This window comes from Oncorhynchus masou, chromosome 25, assembly GCF_036934945.1.
Source record: "Oncorhynchus masou masou isolate Uvic2021 chromosome 25, UVic_Omas_1.1, whole genome shotgun sequence".
NCBI classification, from domain to species: Eukaryota; Metazoa; Chordata; class Actinopteri; order Salmoniformes; family Salmonidae; genus Oncorhynchus; species Oncorhynchus masou.
In genome coordinates this window covers 29,053,092-29,073,975 of record NC_088236.1, presented here as the reverse complement: position 1 = coordinate 29,073,975, position 20,884 = coordinate 29,053,092, and the positions used below count along the sequence as shown (strand labels likewise).

At 41.5% G+C, this 20,884-nt stretch overlaps 3 protein-coding genes across 7 annotated transcripts in view; 1 reads left to right on the top strand and 2 right to left on the bottom strand.

Moving 5' to 3' along the window:
* The window catches only part of clip1a (CAP-GLY domain containing linker protein 1a), a 55,588-nt gene extending 51,025 nt beyond the window's left edge, over nucleotides 1-4,563 (bottom strand). For 4 of the 5 annotated variants that reach the window (XM_064937256.1, XM_064937257.1, XM_064937258.1 and 1 more), the window contains exon 1: nucleotides 4,416-4,563. The gene's annotated coding sequence lies outside the window, so the exon portion shown is untranslated. The remainder of the gene's footprint in view (nucleotides 1-4,415) is intronic. The other variant, XM_064937261.1, reaches the window with a different exon arrangement.
* Nucleotides 4,564-12,225: 7,662 nt separating this feature from the next.
* LOC135514071 (zinc finger CCHC domain-containing protein 8-like) lies at nucleotides 12,226-18,367 on the bottom strand. Its single transcript, XM_064937255.1, has 14 exons — nucleotides 18,159-18,367; nucleotides 16,189-16,231; nucleotides 16,037-16,111; nucleotides 15,828-15,933; nucleotides 15,660-15,737; nucleotides 15,467-15,570; nucleotides 15,118-15,183; nucleotides 14,962-15,022; nucleotides 14,698-14,831; nucleotides 14,410-14,552; nucleotides 14,161-14,273; nucleotides 13,960-14,046; nucleotides 13,767-13,872; nucleotides 12,226-13,546 (listed from the first exon to the last, which is right to left on the bottom strand). The coding sequence occupies exons 1-14, from the start codon at nucleotides 18,319-18,321 to the stop codon at nucleotides 12,636-12,638; spliced, it is 2,190 nt and encodes a 729-aa protein (XP_064793327.1). The 5' UTR covers nucleotides 18,322-18,367; the 3' UTR covers nucleotides 12,226-12,635.
* A 15-nt stretch (nucleotides 18,368-18,382) lies between these two features.
* On the top strand, nucleotides 18,383-20,675 carry si:ch211-110p13.9 (uncharacterized protein LOC562347 homolog). The gene is made up of 4 exons (XM_064937254.1): nucleotides 18,383-18,615; nucleotides 18,717-18,846; nucleotides 18,933-19,066; nucleotides 19,198-20,675. Exons 1-4 carry the CDS (start codon nucleotides 18,502-18,504, stop codon nucleotides 20,074-20,076), a joined length of 1,257 nt encoding a protein of 418 aa, XP_064793326.1. The 5' UTR covers nucleotides 18,383-18,501; the 3' UTR covers nucleotides 20,077-20,675.
* Nucleotides 20,676-20,884: the final 209 nt, after the last annotated feature.

The following is a 20,884-nucleotide window of genomic DNA, read 5'->3' as shown; positions in this document are numbered from 1 at the left end:
GGTATGGGTCCTCAGATTCTCAAAAGGTTCTACAGCTGCACCATCGAGAGCATCCTGACTAGTTGCATCACTGCCTGGTATGGCAAATGATCGGCCTCCGACTGCAAGGCACTAGAGGGTAGTGTGAACTAGAGGTCGACAGATTATGATTTTTCAAAACCAATACCGATTGTTGGAGGACCAAAAGAAACCGGAACCGATTAATCAGCCGATTTGTATTTATTTACTTGTAATAATGACAATTACAACAATACTGAATGAACACTTATTTTTACTTAATATAATACATCAATAAACATCAATTTAGCCTCAAATAAATAATGAAACATGTTCAATTTGGTTTAAATAATGCAAAAACAAAGTGTTGGAGAAGTAAAAGTGCAATATGTGCCATGTAAAAAAAGCTAACGTTTGAGTTCCTTGCTCAGAACAGCATGAGAACATATGAAAGTTGGTGGTTCCTTTTAACATGAGACTTCAATATTCCAAGGTAAGAGGTTTTAGGTTGTAGTTAATATCATATTTATAGAACTATTTCTCTGTATTTCATATACCTTTGACTATTGGATGTTCTTATAGGCACTATAGTATTGCCAGTGTAACAGTATAGCTTCCGTCCCTCTCCTCGCCCCTACCTGGGCTCGAACCAGGAACACATCGACAACAGCCACACTCGAAGCAGCGTTACCCATGCAGAGCAAAGGGGACAACTACTCCAAGTCTCAGAGCGAGTGACATTTGAAACGCTATTAGCGCGCACCCCGCTAACTAGCTAGCCATTTCACATCGGTTACACCAGCCATTAGGCTGATAGGCTTGAAGTCATAAACAGCGCTGTGCTTGCGAAGAGCTGCTGGCAAAACACACGAAAGGGCTGATTGAATGAATGTTTACGAGCCTGCTGCTGCCTACCATTGCTCAGTCAGACTGCAGTATCAAATCATATAGACTTAATTATAACATAACACACAGAAATACGAGCCTTTGGTCATTAATATGGTCGAATCCGGAAACTATAATTTCAAAAACAAAACGTATATTATTTCAGTGAAATACGGAACCGTTCGGTATTTTATCTAAATATTCTTGTTACATTGCACAACCTTCAATGTTATGTCATAATTACATAAGATTGGATCCCCCGAGCTGACAAGGTGAAAATCTGTTGTTCTGCCTCTGAACAAGGCAGTTAAAACACCGTTCCTAGGCCATCATTGAAAATAAGAATGTGTTCTTAACTGAATTGCTTAGTTAAATAAAAATATATAAAATAAATAAATTGGCGCCCAAAAATAACGATTTCCGATTGTTATGAAAACTTGAAGTCGGCCCTAATTAAATCGGCCATTCCGTTTTATCGGTCAACCTCTAATGCGAACGGCCCAGTACATCACTGGGGCCAAGCTTCCTGCCATCCAGGACCTCTATACCAGGCGGTGTCAGAGGAAGGCCCAAAGAAATTGTCAAAGACTCCAGCCACCCTAGTCATAGACTGTTCTCTGCTACCGCATGGGAAGCAGTACCAGAGCGCCAAGTTTAGGTCCAAGAGGCTTCTAAACAGCTTCTACTCCCAAGCCATAAGACTCCTGAACACCTAATCAAATGGCTACCCAGCCTATTGCATTGCCCCCCTCTTTTACACCGCTGCTACTCTGTTGTTATAATCTATACATAGTCACTTTAATAACTCTACCTTCATGCACATATTACCTCAACTGTACAGGTACCCCCATGTATTTAGTCTCGCTATTGTTATTTTACTGCTGCTCTTTAATTACTTGTTTACTTTTATTTCTTATCCATATCTTTTTTAACTGTATTGTTGGTTATGGGCTCCTAAGTAAGCATTTCACTGTAAGGTGTTGTAGTCGGTGCATGTGACTAATAAAATTTGATACCGATCTTGGCATTTTTAGCTAATATCGACCAATTCCGATATGTTCTCCCATATATTGTGCATCCCTAACCCTAATATTTAACAAACATGAAGCTGTGGGAAATAAAGGTGCAGAAAAAATGCTGAGTGGTTAACAATGGCATGCTGCAAACGAGATTCAGGGACATGCTGGGACACTCAGCCCTCCCAGCTTGGGACTTAAGGCTCTTGGTCTAAAAGACATCTCCTCTCCTCAATATCATTTTACTCGTCTCAACTTGTGTACCAACCAGCGGGCATGTTTAGCCTACAGAAAAGTATTGGCACCACATCTCTTTTAGAGCCTGCCCTGGCAAGTGGCTTTAATCACAAAAAATGACAGGAGCTAAGCTGTGTGCCCTCTGCACTCTCACTGGTTGTCTTGGCAATTTTCCTAATCATAAAGGTCTTCTATGCCCCTGTTTGGCAGCACTCAGGTCACCCTCATCACTTACCAGTATTTGTACACTACATCTGCAGAAAGTGTGATCACATCACACATTTAAAACAAACACTCCCGCTGCCCCCTCACATATTAAGTGCACTAAAGACATGCTCCAGTTCTTCTCTTTGGAGAAAACATCTGCTGGGGTCATTATATAGTCCCCCTAGCACTCGTAGCAGGCAGTGTAACAAAAAGCCAGGGTCTTTCCGCCTCCAATACCTCCCCACTCATAGCATCTGATTGTCCAACACGAACACAAGCAGCCTTGTTCAGCACTTGTCTCCTAGAGCTTGAGTTGAGTTATGCCTAATGCCCCCCAAAACATCAAAGTTTAATTGCTTGGTTGACAAAGATTTGTGAAATAATCATTACAGTTTAATTTCATCTCAAACACTGAATTTACTTGAAAAACTTAGCAAGGAGAAAATAGCCTAAACTTTAAGACATTAAAACACAAGCTTTGTTGTCTAGTCTACTTGTCCTAACAAATACTTGTATTTTTGAGAGAGAGAGCAGGTATAGAAGAGACAACTGACCTTCAGAGAATGGACAATTTGCTAACGGAAACTTCATACACAACACATTAACATCCACACAACTCAGTTTTGGATAGCCTCAATTCGGATTCATCATCAAAAGATTAACTATAGGCTAACTGTTTGTAGTGTCTGGAAGCTTGTGTAGTGGTTTGTTGTGTTTGATGGTATGGGTTTGCTGTAAATCAGTGGAGATGGTTGTCGAACACCAGACGCAATGTCCTTGATATCATTCAATAATAATTTCTTATTTGCCCACTTTTTCTGTTACACATCTTACTCTAGTAATTATAATGAGCCATCAGAGCAGGGCCTGGCACAGGACAATGGTAGGTTAAATCATCCTTGGTGCCCCTGCTTCCTTTAGACGGAGAAGCAAAACTTCTTGTTAGTGGAGATTGATCTGTGCATAAAAAGGGTGCAGACACCCAAGCCCGAAGTTCTGTTTTGCTGAAATGTATCAATTATACGAGGCCAAAAATTATGCTGATTGTTCATGATCAAATGTTATCCCAACAGGTTTTTTGTTTAATCACTACTGAATCATTTCTATTGAGCATGAGCAGTGTCAAACCACTGAAACCAACTCCAGGTCACAGTTTACACATAGCTAAATCACAGAATAGATTACCTTGACCTGAGTTTAGGTACACACTATAAAGTGAATTCAGTCACTACCATGTTAGGATATTTGGCAAGAGACAATCACTTATGAAAGGTATCTAGCAGAACCAATTACTAAATATAATTTTCTTGAAGTTAGCGAGCAAGCTGACAGACAGGGTTTGTTGAGTTTGCCGTGTTCTTCATGGGACAGGCAAAGGTGCACATATTTATGATTGACCAGTCGAAAGGTTCCCTAGGAGGTTCCTACTGACGCATTGCATTCCATTGATGTTTAGTGTGGTCGATGAGGTGGCACATCTGGATATCGTGACAGTAGCTGCGAATGGAGCTACTGTATAAAACTTACTTAAAGAAAACTCGATTGGGTTAACAAACTCATGTCTAGTTCAAACAATCCAAATGTGTTAAACCACTAACTGGTCGATGTGGCGGACTTAGCTAGCCAGTAGCCATATGGTTCATAATATTTGAGCTTTCCTAAACCACAGAAACATAGCACACTGACAGTCTTGTTGCTCGTATAGGAAAGCTAGCTAACGTCGAGGGAATTCCACAGGTCCGAACGTCGACTCGTACCACAATGTCGCCCCTGAATGACATGTCTTGAAAACTAGCGGTTAGGATCGCTTGTGATCTTTTATTTAAAATATAATCTCCAAGTAAAAGCATGTTAAAAATGTGAGATCAGTATCTAGACTTAAGGCCCAGACAGGTCGTGGCTGGCTAAACGCGGTATATACTAGCAGCTAGCTAGCGTTACATGAGCTAAATTGGCGCTTAGTAACTGTTTCTCCGTGGGTTATGGGCTCCCTGTCTTGACTGAGAGCCCGCAGGGCTACCTACAAAGCAAACGTGAGATAGCCGTGTTCAAGCCTCTTCAACCAATCCTTACCTGTAGCACTCCCGTATGAATTGCTCTTTGACGAACAGCTAAAAACAATCCCAAACAAGCACAACCCTCTTTCGAGTTGTCTCCCCAACCGAAGCCTTGTGTTCCGACGGACTCGCGTTCACGAGGTGCTGATTGAGCGAAGCAATGACGTAAAAATGGTCTCGCCCCTATAGAATACAGGGAGGAAAAATAACTAAACTAAAATTAAAAAATAAACTACCACAATTATAATATTAGCACAAGGTCATAAAATGCATTTGCTAAAAGAAAATCTACTAAACTTGAATTATGTCTGTCAGTTTTATTCAGGATAAAGATAATTGTATTACTTTCAATTAGAAACGATTGGCTCAGATTTGTATCTTTCAGCATGCAATTTCTGTAAAAGATTAAGAATAAAGATTGCTTCAATACAGACAAAATGTTGCCACCCGGGTACGGTTGTTCCTTTCCCTGTACTTGTTAACTAAACAGATTTTGAAACCGTGTCGGCTTTGTGGAACTTGCTTATTTTTACCATTCAAATGTTGGTAAATTCAAATACGGTACTGACATGATTTGAATGGTGAGATTAGGAGTTGGGTGGCTATACAGATCAATCATTATATTAAAGGGAGTTTAAAGGAGGCTGTATTCGAAAAGCATACGTATTAGATCAGGGCCGTTAATTAAAGTCACGAAATAGGACAGACAACGCTTCAGACCAACAGTCCATTAACATCCAGCAGCAGCATGACACTACACGAAACACCAGCCCTCCAAATGGTTTATAATCTTGAACAAATATTTAGATTTGATAACAAAAACACGATAAATTAATTTACCGAAGCCTTACTGTGTACTTTTAAATCGGACTTCAAATGGCAAAACAACTACGGCGAAAAACAACAAAAACAAACAATTGCATTGTAAAACGTTGGTCCATCTCCTGTGACACTTCTCCAGAGACATGATGGTCAGTCACTTCTTAGTCTTGTAGGAAGCTGCTATAGACCACCAAGTGCTAACAGTCAGTATCTGGATAACGTGTGAAATGCTTGATAAAGTATGTGAACAGGTTTAGTAATATTTACACATTTAAAAAAAAACTGAAATATAACATTTACATAAGTATTCAGACCCTTTATTCAGTACTTTGTTGAAGCAACTTTGGCAGTGATTACAGCCTTGTGTCTCTTGGGTATGATGCTCCAAGCTTGGCACATGTGCATTTGGGAAGTTTCTCCCATTCTTCTCTGCAGATCCTCTCAAGCTCTGTCAGGTTGGATGGGGAGCGTCGCTGCACAGCTATTTTCAGGTCTCTCCAGAGATGTTAGATAGGGTTGAAGTCCGGGCTCTGGCTGGGCCACCCAATGACATTCAGATACTTGTCCCGAATCCACTCCTGCGTTGTCTTGGCTGTGTGCTTAGGGTCGTTGTCCTGTTGGAAGGTGAACCTTCGTCCAAGTCTGAGGTCCTGAACGCTCTGGAGCAGGTTTTCATCAAGGATCTCTTTGTACTTTGCTCCGTTCCTCTTTCCCTCGATCCTGACTAGTCTCCAAGTCCCTGCCGCTGAAAAAGATCCCCACAGCATGATGCTGCCACCACCACGCTTCACCGTAGGGATGGTGTAGGTTTCCTACAGACGTGACGCTTGGCATTCAGACCAAAGAGTTCTATCTTGGTTTCATCAGACCAGATCATCTTGTTTCTCATGGTCTGGAAGTCCTTTAGGTGCCTTTTGGCAAACTCCAAGCGGGCTGTCATGTGCCTTTTACTGAGGAGTGGCTTTCTGTCTGGCCACTCCACCATAAAGGCCTGATTGGTGGAGTGCTGAAGAGATGGTTGTCCTTCTGGAATGTTTGCCCATCTCCACAGAGGAACTCTGGAGCTTTGTCAGAGTCATCATCGGGTTCTTGGTCACCTCCCTGAACAAGGCCCTACTCCCCCGATTGCTCAGTTTAGGCCGAGCGGCCAGCTCTATGGAAGAGTCTTGGTGGTTCCAAACCTCTTCCATTTAAGAATGATGGAGGCAACTGTGTTCTTGGGGACCTTTAATGTTACAGAAATGTTTTGGTACCCTTCCCCAGATCTGTGCCTCGACACAATCCTGACTCGGATTGTGTTAATTCCTTCGACATCATGGCTTGGTTTTTGCTCTTACATGTACAGTCGACTGTGGGACCTTATATAGACAGGTGTGTGCCTTTCCAATCAATTGAATTTACCACAGGTAAATCAAGTTGTAGAAACATCTCAAGGATGATCAATGGAAACATGATGCACCTGAGCTCAATTTCAAGTCTCATAGCAAAGAGTCTGAATACTTATGTAAATAAAGGTATCGTTTATTTTATTTTATTACATTTGCAAAAATGTCTAAAAACTTGTTTTCAATTTGTCATCAAATTTGTTTTTTTCTATCAAAAATTACATGCCACCGGGGTCTGATAACTTGGATGGAAAATTACTGAAGATAATAGCGGATGATATTGCCACACCTTCATTCTAAACCTACTAGAAAGTGTGTAACCTCGGGCCTGGAGAGAAGCAAAAGTAACTCCCCTACCCAAGAATACTAAAGCCCAATTTACTGGCTCAAATAGCCAACCAATCAGCCTGTTGCCAACACTTAATAAACTTTTGGAAAAAATTGTGTTTGACCAGATAGAATACTATTTTACAGTAAACAACTTGACAGACTCCTCACATTTATAGGGAAGGACATTCAATTAACACAAATGACTGACGATTGGCTGAGAGAAATTGATAAGATTGTGGTAGCTGTTTTGTTAGACTTCAGTGCGGCTTTTGACATGATCATAGTCTGCCGATGGAACAACGTTTGGATAAAGAGTTACAGTGGCTTGCTAAAGTATTCACCTCCTTGGCATTTTTCCTATTTTGTTGCCTTACAACTTGGAATTAAAATATATTTTTGGGCGGTTTGTATCATTTGATGTACACAACATGCCTACCACTTTGAAGATGCAAAATATTTTTAAGTGTGTAAAATCTCTTGGGGTATATTTCTATTAGCTTGGCACATCTAGGCACTGGGATTTTTGCCCATTCTTCAAGGAAAAACTGCTCCAGCTTCTTCAAGTTGGATGGGTTCTGTTGATGTACAGCAATCTTTCAGTCATACCACACATTCTCAATTGGATTGAGGTCTGGGCTTTGACTAGGCCATTCTAAGACATTTAAATGTTTCTCCTTAAACCACCTGTGTTGATTTAGCAGTATGCTTAGGGTCATTGTCCTGCTGGAAGGTGAACCTCTGTCCCAGTCTCAAATCTCTGGAAGACAAACAGATTTCCAACAGATTTCCCTGTATTTAGCCCATCCATCATTCCTTAAATTCTGACCAGTTTCCCAGTCCCTGCCGATGAAAAACATCCCCACAGCATGATGATACCCCCACCGCGCTTCAGTGTGGTGATGGTGTTCTTGGGGTGCTGGGTTTGCGCCAGACATAGCATTTTCCTTGATGGCCAAAAAGCTCAATTCTAGTCTCATCTGATCAGAGTATCTTCTTCCATATATTTGTGGAGTCTCCCACATGCCTTTTGGTAGAACACCAAACGTGTTTGCTTATTTTTTTCTTTAAGCAATGGCTTTTTTTCGAGCCACTCTTCCATAAAGCCCATCTCGGTGGAGTGTACGGCTGAAAGTGGTCCTATGGACAGACACTCCAATCTCCGCTGTGGAGCTTTGTAGCTCCTTCGGGGTTATCTTTGGTCTCTTTGTTGCCTCTCTGATTAATGCTCTCTTGGCCTGGTCCGCGAGCTTTGGTGGGCAGGCCCTCTCTTGGCAGGTTTGTTGTGGTGCCATATTCTTTCAATTTTTTTTTATACAATGGATTTAAATGGTGCTCCATGGGATGTTCAAAGTTTCTGATATTTTTTTATAACCCAACCCTGACCTGTACTTCTCCACAACTTTGTCCCTGACATGTTTGGAGAGCTCCCTGTTCTTCATGGTGCCACTTGCTTGGTGGTGCCCCTTGCATAGTGGTGCTGCAGACTCTGGGGCCTTTCAGAACAGGTGTATATGTACTGAGATCATGTGACAGATCATGTGACACTTAAATAAAGTCCACTTATATGCAATCTTACTAATTATGTGACTTCTGAAGGTAATTGTTTGCACCAGATCTTATTTAGGCGCTTTATAGCGAAGGGGGTGAATACATACAGGGGGGAGAACAAGTATTTGATACACTGCCGATTTTGCAGGTTTTCTACTTACAAAGCATGTAGAAGTCTGTACATTTTATCATAGGTACACTTCAACTGTGAGAGACGGAATCTAAAACAAAAATCCAGAAAATCACATTGTATGATTAAGTAATTCATTTGCATTTTATTGCATGACATAAGTATTTGATACATCAGAAAAGCAGAACGTAATATTTGGTACAGAAACCTTTGTTTGCAATTACAGAGGTCATAGGTTTCCTGTAGTTCTTGACCAGATTTGCACACACTGCAGCAGGGATTTTGGTCCACTCCTCCATACACTCCTCCATAGATTTTCTATTGGGTTCAGGTCTGGAGACTGGCTAGGCCACTCCAGGACCTTGAGATGCTTCTTACGGAGCCACTTCTTAGTTGCCCTGGCTGTGTTTTTTGGGTTGTTGTCATGCTGGAAGACCCAGCCACAACCCATCTTCAATGGGGGAAGGAGGTTGTTGGCCAAGATCTCGCAATACATGGCCCTATCCATCCTCCCCCAATACGGTGCAGTTGTCCTGTCCCCTTTGCAGAAAAGCATCCCCAAAGAATGATGTTTCCACCTCCATGCTTCACGGTTGGGATGGTGTTCTTGGGGTCGTTCTCATCCTTCTTATTCCTCCAAACACAGCGAGTGGAGTTTAGACCAAAAAGCTCTATTTTTGTCTCATCAGACCACATGACCTTCTCCCATTCCTCCTCTGGGTCATCCAGATGGTCATTGGCAAACTTCAGACGGCCCTGGACATGCGCTGGCTTGAGCAGGGGGACCTAGCGTGCGCTGCAGGATTTTAATCCATGACGGCGTAGTGTGTTACGAATGGTTTTCTTTGAGACTGTGGTCCCAGCTCTCTTCAGGTCATTGACAAGGTCCTGCCTTGTAGTTCTGGGCTGATCCCTCACCTTCCTCATGATCATTGATGCCCCACGAGGTGAGATCTTGCATGGAGCCCCAGACCGAGGGTAATTGACCGTCATCTTGAACTTCTTCCATTTTCTAATAATTGCGCCAACAGTTGTTGCCTTCTCACCAAGCTGCTTGCCTATTGTCCTGTAGCCCAACCCTGCCTTGTGCAAGTCTACAATTTTATCTCTAATGTCCTTACACGGCTCTCTGGTCTTGGCCATTGTGGAGAGGTTGTAATCTATTTGATTGAGTGTGTGGACAGGTGTCTGAGAGCCAGAATTCTTACTGGTTGGTAGGTGATCAAATACTTATGTCATGCAATCAAATGCTAATTAATTACTTTTAAAAAATCATACAATGTGAGTTTCTGGATTTTTTTTTTTTAGATTCCGTCTCTCACAGTTGAAGTGTACATATGATAAAAATTACAGACCTCTACATGCTTTGTAAGTATGAAAACCTGCAAAATCGGCAGTGTATCACATTCTTGTTCTCCCCACTGTATGCACGCACCACTTTTCTTTTTGAGAATTTCTCAAAACAAGTTATTTTTTAAATTTCACTTCACCAATTTGGACTATTTTGTGTATGTCCATTATATGAAATCCAAATAAACATCTATTTAAATCACACGTTGTAATGCAACAAAATAGGAAAAATACCAAGGGAGATTAATACTTTAGCAAGGCACTGTACCTGTCTAACGTAACACAGAGGGGGGTTATTTAATTGACGCCTCTCCAACATAATCCAGGTATAATCAGGAATTCCCAGGGCAGCTGTCTAGGCCCCTTACTTTTTTTTCAATCTTTACTAATGACATTCCACATGCTTTGCTTCTACATCTGCATTGCTTGCTGTTTGGGGTTTTAGGCTGCGTTTCTGTATCTACTGATGTAAAAATGGGCTTTATAAATACATTTGATTTATTGATGTATGCGGATGACTCAACACTATACACGTCAGCTACTTTAGCGAGTGAAATCACTGCAACACCTCAGTTAGTTTCAGAATGGGTGGCAAGGAATAAGTAAGTCCTAAATATAAAAAACTAAAAGCATTGTATTTGCAACAAATCATTCACTAAACCATAAACCTCAACTAAAGCTTGTAATAAATAATGTGGAAATTGGGCAAGTTGAGGTGACTAAACTGCTTGGAGTAACCCTGGATTGTAAACTGTCATGGTCAAAACATGTTGATACAACAGTAGCTAAGATGGGGAGACGTCTGTCCATAATAAAGCACTACTCTGCCTTTTAACAACACTATCAACAAGGCAGGGACTACAGGCCCTGGTTTTGTCGCACCTGGACTACTGTTCAATCGTGTGACCAGGTGGCAGAAAGAGGGACCTTGGAAAATTACAATTGGCTCAGAACAGGGTAGCACGATTGGCCCTTGAGTACAGAGGGAGCGAACATTCATATTATGCATATAAATCTGTGATGGCTCAAAGTGGAGGAGACTTCATCACTACTTGTTTTTGTAAGAAGTGTTGACATGCTGAATGCACCAAGGTGTCTGTTTAAACTACTAGCACACAGCAGACACCCATGCATACCCCACAATACATGCCACCAAGGGTCTCTTCACAATCCCAAAGTCAAGAACAGACTATGGGAGGCGCACAGTACTACATAGAGCCATGGCTACATGGAACTCCATTCCACATCAGGTAGCTGATGCAAGCAGTAGAATCAGATAAAAAAATATATATTAAAAATACACATTATGGAACCGTGGGGACTGTGAAAAACAAACACACAAGTACACATGGATTTGGTATTGTAGATATGTGATAGACTAGTGGCCTGAGGGCACACACTTAATGGATTGTGAAAAGTGTTATGTCATGCAATATTTTAAATTGTATATAACTGCCTTTATGTTGCTGGACCCCAGGAAGAATGGGGATCCTTAGGAAATACAAATAGTCAAATGTATTGTAGTGGTCAAATTAAGTGTTGCTGCCATCTAGTGCCATTCTGTAGTAGCAATTAGAGCAGAGATGTCTTTGATGCTGACAGCAATGGTTGTTACTTAAAAATCAATCAACATCTAGAGATTCTGGGTTCGAGTCCAGGCTCTGTCGCAGCTGGCCGCGACCGGGAGACCCATGGGGCAGCGCACAATTGGCCCAGTGTCGTCTGCGTTAAGCGAGGGTTTGGCCGGCAGGGATGTCCTTGTCCCATCCCGCACTAGCGATTCCTGTGGTGGGACGGGCGCAGTGTATGCTGACACGGTCGCCAGGTATACGGCATTTCCTCCGACACATTGGTGTGGCTGGTTTCCGGGTTAAGTGAGCATTGTGTCAAGAAGCAGTGCGGCTTGGCTGGGTTGTGCTTCGGAAGACACAGCTCTTGGCCTTCGCCTCTCCCATACGGGAGTTGCAGCGATGAGACAAGACTATAACTACCAATTGAACACCACGAAATTGTGGAGAAAAAACATAGATAAAAAAAAAATATATATAAAAATAATAAACATGAGATTATGCACAGCCATATTGCTGTAGTGAGATTCTGAATGCAGAGACCCATTTCCTGTGTCTTGATAGAATTGTAAAAATCAACGAGTTTCAAATTAACTTTAAAAGAACATCAAAATGAATGTCCTTATTTGATAAGAGTAGCCAATGGGAGGCTTTTTGAACCATGAGAAAAGGAGGCGCACCTAGACTGCAATGAGACTTGTAAAAAATATCAATTGATGGTAAAAACAGAAAGAGGAAAAACATTTGATAAAATCTTTACACCTAAAAAGAGCAATATGGATGTTGTCATTGCTACAAAAATGATTATGTGAATGTCAAAACAGACACTACCTAAACTAGCAATGGGGTTTCCTGAAAGAAAAACCTTGCATCTTTAGACCCCAGCTAACTCATACACAGAAAAGACATTCAGTTTAGTACAAAAAAATAAAACATTAAAAAGGATGTTTGAATTGTGGTCACCAAACTGTTTCGCTCCAATTTCTGTGGCACACTTACAGAAAGGAAAGTGTATGAAATCTACAGACTTGTTAAAAAAATAAAATTTAAAAAAAGTGTTTATGCAAAGCAATCCCTGGATTTGAATTCAAACCAGTCTTTTCTCACTTTTTGATTTTCGCCATATTTCGGGGGGAACCTTTCAGCAAGTCTCGGATTCGAAGGTATGTCCCGGTGGCCTCAGCAACTTCTGTGAATTCTGGCGTGTCCTCAAAGGGAATAATGCCCTGTGCAAACCTACTCCGGTGAGGCACGGCCATTACATTCCCCAAAGAGTCAGACAGATCTCCCTCCATAGCATCTTGACCTGAGGGATCCGACTGATGACTCACTTGGTTCACTGGCGTTTGCAGCAATCTGACCTTCTGTGCAAGCACATTGCCTCTATCTGTGGCAGCTTCAGGGCTCTGAGGGCCCTCTTCTTCGTCTGGTGAATGCAGTAAGCTGCCCTTGTTTTCAACCACCTTGCCTTTATCTTCAGCATCTTCCTCATAATCCTGACATTTGCTAGAAGATGTCTCAACACTGATCTGCTCATCACTGTTGTGGCTGGCAGCCTCCATAGATCCCTCCTTTTCCTCATAATCTTCAGTCTCACCATCCTCCATTTCAGATTCAGTGTCAACATGGGCAGGTGTGGAGATGCTGGGCGAGCTGGGGAGGGGTGTTCCAACAGCTGGTGTCTCAGAGTCACTGTTGGTGGCTGTGTCAGCATTTTCCAATGCTGCCCAGATCAGCCTCTGCTGCTCCTCCAGCTCTTCCAGTGTCAGCTCTTCCTCCTCCCCGCCTGCAGACTCCTCACTCCCTCTCAGAGTGCGTCCCCGCAGGGCCCTTGAGCCATTTGTGGGTGTGGGGGGAGGTGTTCCCTTAGGAAGAGGAGGTGGTGTGGGAGTAGCTGGCGGAGTACCATGAGGTAACGGAGGGGGTGAACCAAAGGATGGAGAGCCAGGGGGCAGCGGGGGCTGGAACTGGAAGCTGTCTGAGCTCCGGTGGCGGCGGGGTGTAGTATCCTGGTCTGGAAACAGACACTGACAAGTGTTATGCACTGCCAGAGCACAGCCATTGCAAACATACAACATAAGCGACGCAAAAGTATTTTCCTGTTTTTGCAGACAGGACGACCAGTCATAATGACATTGAAAAGTTATGTAAAGCAGAATATATTAATCTGCTGGTCGCTATAGTGTAATTGTTTTCACTTTGTGTTCAGACACCTGGAATTATAACACCTCTACCTGAATCAAAGTCCATATCTGAACTCCTGGCATCAGATCTCCTTTTCTTTGTCTGCCGGGGAGTTGAGTAGGATTCATGTGGTCTTTTATTGCAGTTGGCACCAGGCTATTGGCAAAATATATTAGTTTATAGTGTGCACACATAGTGGCAAACAATTGATTAAAAAGTGAAATAGGATAATTTTTAACTTACCATTGGAAAATTGTTAGAGAGATAAGCAGCAAAATTCTGCTTCATGTGATTATGCTGCATTGGAATAGAGCCATATAGCCTGTAGTCCTAAAAATCATGGGGGAAAAAATGTCAGTGCAAAGGTTTACAAGTGGTGGCCAAGACCTCTGTGCTTGTACCTTAATGATGGCCAGATATCAAACTGCTTTCAAGGAGACTTACATCCTTCACACTAGGGGGTGAAGATATATTGAAGCCTGGGAAATCTACAAGCTTGGAAACATCATAGGAGATTTTTGGTCCATTGTCCTCTGTTGGTTCTTCATCACTTGAAACTATATAGTGAACACATCAGCGCAATATGAATGAGAATCATGAAAGAGCAGTGTATCAACCAAAACTGAAAGGCCAGTCAAGGATGTATTATCTTACTATGTAAAGTGGCTATGGTCTTTCTGGGTGAAATCTTACCCTTCCCATCATAAAGCATGAGACCGGAGTTCTCCATCTCTGCCTCCTTAAGCCAGCCAGGTGGGTAGCCTAGCTGCCTCATGCGGTAGATGTGAGGTGGTAGTGTGTTCATATCAACTCCCAGTGCAGACAGCAGCTTCTCACTGTAAGAAAACACAAACTCCAAGAGATATAAGATATCAAAAACCCAAGCTCTACAACAACTTCACTTTAACCATGCAACAACAACTGATAACAAATTGGTATCTTATTATGTCAAGGCCATCAGACATTTTCAATCTGCCTTGCCTTATGAATCCAGGCTTGTATTTGGCAAATCGCTCCTCCACTTCATCAGCATGGTAACGCTGATTGCTCAGGTTTCCCTGGTTACCGTGACAAAACTCCTTCCGCTTCTTGTTGATTCTGGCCATGTCCTTTGGCTAAAGGAGCAAACATAAACAGAGCTGATCACGTCAAACCTGTTTTTAAGCTCTTCTGTCTGGCCATAGAAAGTGAGCAACTTTCCTGTTACATGATGCACATTAAAGTCAAAAGTTATTCAAGACTTACCTGAGGACAGTCTCGAAGTTGATGACCATCCAACCCACAGTTGAAACAACAAGGCTTAGCTCTGCAGTGGGCACAAACAGCACAGTAAGATATTATCATTTACAGATATTTCTTGCATAATTTTTATTTTTTAAATCATAAGAATGTCTGCTATACCTTTTCTCTTTCATCTGTACTTCTTGTCCATCTAAGGCAATGACCTGGCTGAAGATCTGCTGATATCTTTGAAACAATTCAGAAACTCAATAAATGATGCAACTGTAGTTTAAAAGTGGGTAACAAAAAACACTTCTAGATTTTTTTCTCATATAACGACTACAACATACATTCATATACACACCACGAAAGACAAGGAAGATAATGGTTCAAGGTTCAAAGAGTGGCAACTAAGAATCCTCTCCAGTTGATTTTCTACAACAATCAAAGCTTGACTCTACACTGAAATGTGTCATTGTTGAAGATGGGAGTGAAGGACAAGGGGAAGAGAAAGCAGTGTTGAGGATACTTTGGAACCTCCCATCCTTCTGTCTGCTGGGGGTTATCATTTAGCAGGGGCTGTCCAAGTTTGTCCAGACAGAAACTAGTGAAATACAGGACACTTCCCACCATCTGCAAAAAGAGAGAGACAAATATTATATCCAGACAAACAAAGCATGGTCTGGACACTTAGATTGTCCCCATTCGCAAAAAAAACTCACACTGAAGGCCTCCTTAATCTTTTTGATTCCACAGGAGGTCTTGGTCTTCTGATCTTCTTCCATGATGAAACTTGAAGACTGCATGGGGAAGAAAACAGAGATGTAAAATATTTTAATTGTAATTAACTGTTCCTTCTTGAAGCTTGAGGAGGAAATCTGGAAATGCACCTGAGGGTTGACATTTCCGTAGGGATTTCCTTTTTCAACTTCTCCCTGCTGCTGCTGTTTCTGAACAATACTACAGAGGCAGTCTTCAATTTCTTGACGGCATTGCCTGGGAAAAGAATATCAACAGTTCACATGTTAATACCCAAAGATCCTATAATCAAGTAAGTACATTTCTCCAATTAGGTTTCTAAAGCCCAAAAAATACCTACTTTGAGATGTTATTGTTTGCAAAAAGGATGTGTAGAAGAGGACCATCAATCTTGATGTTTTCAACATTAATGCCACTGAAAGAAAAACATTTGAATGAGGACATTACTGTGGAAATGTATCTAGTCTAGTGAGTTGTGCATGAATAACTTACCTTGGCCTTGTCAACACTTTCAATTTTCTCTTCAACTCTTGGTGTGGACAATAGGTTAAGGAAAGAAGAGGTACTTCATATCAAAACAACATAGCTGGACATCAAACAAGTCAGTCTGCTAACGTTAGTTTGTCTGGAAAATGTTCAGTCCTACCAAGCTATTTATCATTGGATGAATTTAAAGTGACTACTTCTAGCTATGTACATAGAATCTGCAGTGCTTCTTTGAAGAGTGTGACCAAATCTAATATTTTTCTGCAACCATTCACTCCACCAGACTTGGGAGTTACTACAGCTTCGCAGATGACAGGACAGAAAACATTACTTTTTGCATGGGTTCTAGCTAGTATAGTATTTATCTGCAATGACCAAAAGTATGCAAGGTAGTGATCTAAAATGCTCTCAAGGGGCACGTCCAACCAAAGACATACAATACCTTTTCTCTTTTGCTAGCTAGGTCGCTAGCTAACGTTAGGCCAGACCTGATGGTGGTTGTGACTTGGAGTACAGCTACTACCAGAAATTACTTTTCGTAGCAATAGAGTACCAATGTATGAGTCATAATACCCATAAAACCTAGCGGTCAAACAAGGAAATGGTTCCAAACGTTTTTCGACCATTGTGTTTCGTGTAGGCTTACCCTGGCATGACGTTTTGATAACTGTGTAAATCTCTCTTGGACAAGGTGACTTTTATCAATATATTCACCCCACAAAAATTAAATGCTAGTCAGCTGCTAATGTAGCTATCATGAAGAACTACAAACGACATGATCTGGATAAGACTGCCAAATCAAGGCAAAGGTAGGAATCTCTGGATTAACTATGAATAAATTGGCAATTCTGTGAACTGGCTTGTGCAAGCTTTAAATTGATACAATCTTTTAGCAAAGGTGTCAGCTAGAGGTTACATGCAGGGATTTGTAGTCTTGCATAATATCTACTTTGATGTTAATTCACATTTTTGAATCAGAGTAAAGAGACGAATATTGATGTCACCTTAACCATATAAATACGTTTTGGACATCAAAATGTTATGCCAGGGTAAGCCTACACGAAAAACACAGACCTTCAGTGTTTAAATCCCTGATGGGGAAAAAAGATTGGAACGATTTCCCTGTTTAACCGCTAGGTTTTATGGGTATTATGACACCGCCACTGTGGGGCTCTATTTTGGAGAGAACTTTAGCCAATCCGCCTAATGGTGCTTTCAAGACAAATGGGAACTCGGGAAAAACGCTGTCAAATCCTGACGTCAGTTGAAGCTCTAGAACAGGATTTGTTTTTTGCCCTAACACTACACAGCAATATGAAACTTTTTGGGCAACCTGACCAAATTCAAATAGAAATGTGTTAAAGCTCTGTCATTCATATTGAACGCAAGTCTAAGACGCGGTAGATCTGCTTATGTTAACTACTTCTATGCTTCCCGGTCTTAAGTTTAGTTTTTGCGTCTTGCTTTTGTACAATAGCTTCAAACAGCTGAAAATACAATTTTGGATGATGGTTAATATATTTCATAACGCTTTAGATGGTACAATGATTCTCTACACTGTATTTGTAATTTGTTTGACTAAACAAGCAACTATTAGAATTTGTGCTACCAGGAAATGGTGGAGCGATTTCTGTATAGTACATCTTTAAAATAATCAATGCATGATGAGTTGGTTATCAGCTGTGTAGTGCTAGAGCAAAAACCTAAATGTACACCCAGGGGGGGACCCCAAGACCGAGTTTGAGAAACGCTGCTATGGAAGGACGCCCAAGTTCCCGACTTGACCCCCCGAGTTCCCAGTTGTCTTGAACACGGCATTAGCTTTTTCCTAACCTGCCACGTTAATTATCATAGCCTGTTGCGTACATTCTAACCTGCTACGAAAGTCACTACTGGTCTAGTTGTACTCAATCTAATTTAGAACCTATGACCGTGCTTAGCTAGCGAACACCTGCTAGCTTCTCACACAAGGATATTCTCTTCTATCAAACTCCGTATTGTTTCCTCACACTCCCCCAATCTTCCCTTGAGCTCAGAGCATTCTTCTCCATCCTCCGTGAACCGAATGTGAGTTGCAGTAGGCATACTCTCTCCCAATTGCTCAAAGAGTTCACTGTCACCAAAATCTACATCGGCCATCTTCGCTCTGTTGCTTAACGTACTCCCGCAAGAGCGTTGATTGGTTGTTTTATGTCACATGTTCAGGATGTTTCCTTTCACCAGCATTTCTCTTGTCGTCATCAACATTGAAGCATGAGAGGACCTGCGGAATATTACAATAAAGTTGTTCAATTGCTGTAACTAACTTTCTGGTGTATAATGTCAACATTAACAACTATCCAGTTACCGCGTTGGGATGGTGGCAAGCTGAAAGTTCGCTTCATATACTTGTCAAATAGAAGCTCTTTCAAAGTGACGAGCTGTCCTATCGAGGTGAGTTCCATAGCTGCATAGCTAACGTTAGCGAATAGCCTGCATTAGCTGTCTCTCAGTACAATTTAAAATTTGGACTTCTTCTTTTTGCTCTTCTTTAGGGATCAATGGTTCCTCTCTTTTTAGGGGCTGATCTCTTCTCAAACACTGATATCCGCACAGAGAACCATCCCAGATATCATGCAAAGTTTGCAAAGAAAGGATTGGCAACTAAACTAAATTTCTCCTCAGGTAAGTTTTTATTCCCAGATACAGAACACCATAAAGCAAGTTGCATGGTTTATGGATATCATATCTTGTTTGTTTGCAATTCACAGCTTTTAGATTCCATGGACTGAGGGTACCCACTGCCAACAATTGCATGTGGTTCTACAGCATCCAAGGTGTTTTTCGAGTGGCCTTTGAAATGTATAGTAAACAAGAGCAGCTCTCTGTGTTGGAGAACTTTCAGGTAATATTTCAGACTCCTGGTTATATAACAAATCCACCCATAGAGGCTGCAACCTACAATTTCACCGGATGAATGCTTGAAGTAGGCCAACAATGTAATGTACTGATACTTAATGGTTACTCATACTGTAGGAGGTATGGAAGTCCCGCCTAAATGACATCCCACTAAAGATGAACTACAACCTGAGTGTCCAGCTGGATCCTCCACCACCCCAGATCATTGTGGAGATGTATGACCAAGACCTAAAGCTCAAACTGATGTCCCGGAATCCCCAAGGTTACCCATCTCAATCTGTGGAAATCCCAGAGGCAGACACAGGCCCTTCAGGTGACACTTCAGCAGACCACGATTACTGCTTTCTGCCAAATGAGAGTATGCCAACACAGCCAGTCCATCTATGTCCCTCCATCTTAAGTCAAAAACTGCAGGGCTTGGAGGAAAAGCTGAGCTCTGAGAAACAGCTGGGGACTGACCAGCAGGAGACCATACTGCTTCTGTTGGAGAGCATTGAGCGCTGTGTGAGCAGGCCCCTGGAGGAGAGGGATGTGGCGGACATTGTACTAGCTCTGCTAGAGGCTCGGAAGTGGGGCTCTGTGTACTCCAGCCACCTGCTTCACTCTATAGGCTGCTGGCTTGGCCAGCAGTTCCATGGAGCCAACAGTAGTATCAGCCAGCAGGTAGAGGGCTTCAAGGTGCGACACATAGAGCGAATCACAGATTTGCCACCTGCAGAGGAACTGGCGTCAGAGCTTTTTCCAGAGGCCATGCGAACACTGCTGCTCCACTGGATGGGTCTGAGTGATGACTCAACCCTGTGGAAGAGACAGAGTGAGTACCCCATCCTGCTCCTAATCCTGGAGTTTGCCAACCACAACCTCATCACTGGTGTTGCACATGTGCTTTACTCAAGTCTTAAGGTGAATTTAGATTTAGCCAACTCAAAAGAGTTAAGTACCGAAGAAAGTAAAACTACTGTTGTAAAAAAAACTACTCAAGTAAAAATTACTTAAGAGTAAAAGTAAATTAGTTAGTTTTAAAATTAAAACATTGATTTAATTGATTATTAGCTATTTTTTTCCGCCCGAACATTGTTACCATAGAGATCATGTTGAATTTCTATTATTAGTATTCTAGTTCCTAATTTTTTACACATGATCTTTTCCATGCAATTACTTTAAAAGAGGAATTTAATGTAAAATCTCATTAGAAATGAGGTGTTTTGGTGTAACAGTAATGTTATAGGCCTACTATGCTATGGTATGTATTATAGTCGGTTCTGTTATGTAAAATGCAAATTATCAATGTGATCTTGCAAGACATTGATTCAGCTTTGATCTAACATTTCTAAATGAGCACCATTGTGAGAAGTGACCTTCTATTTGTAATAATAATATGAGTATGACTATTAGGCATAGGTAATAGATCTTTATGAGATGTCATTTTAAGCAATTGGAGCACCCTTCATGGTGCTGAAAGTACAGCGCCAGGGTTGCACTGTTGGGGCAAAATGGTTTTGTTAGTCTAATGCTATGTATATGCTTGAATTGAATAGTACTTTACACTGGTAATTTCACCTGCAATTGCTTCAATAAACTCTTATTGCTGATTCCTGGAAGAAGTTTTATTCAAGCAATTTACCCAGACAAAAAAAAAGTCCATGATTTGTGGGATTTTCACAAAATGCAGTCCATAGAATAGTCCTTCGGAGGAAGAATTGTTGACATATACAGTGCATTCGGAAAGTATTCAGACTCCTTGACTTTTTCCACATTTTGTTACGATAGAGCCTTATTCTAAAATTGACAAAGTAAAAACAGG

Bases quoted from the DNA above. Each gene is read 5' to 3' on its own strand.
- LOC135514071 (XM_064937255.1), bottom strand. From the start codon at position 18,321: ATGGCCGATGTAGATTTTGGTGACAGTGAACTCTTTGAGCAATTGGGA. The intron at 15,184-15,466 runs GTATCCTCAACA...ATTGTTTCAAAG, and splicing joins GAAGGATGGGAGGTTCCAAA to ATATCAGCAGATCTTCAGCC. The intron at 14,553-14,697 runs GCAAGGCAGATT...GTTTTCTTACAG, and splicing joins TACAAGCCTGGATTCATAAG to TGAGAAGCTGCTGTCTGCAC.
- si:ch211-110p13.9 (XM_064937254.1), top strand. From the start codon at position 18,502: ATGTCAACATTAACAACTATCCAGTTACCGCGTTGGGATGGTGGCAAG. The intron at 18,616-18,716 runs GTGAGTTCCATA...GCTCTTCTTTAG, and splicing joins TGACGAGCTGTCCTATCGAG to GGATCAATGGTTCCTCTCTT. The intron at 19,067-19,197 runs GTAATATTTCAG...CTCATACTGTAG, and splicing joins CTGTGTTGGAGAACTTTCAG to GAGGTATGGAAGTCCCGCCT.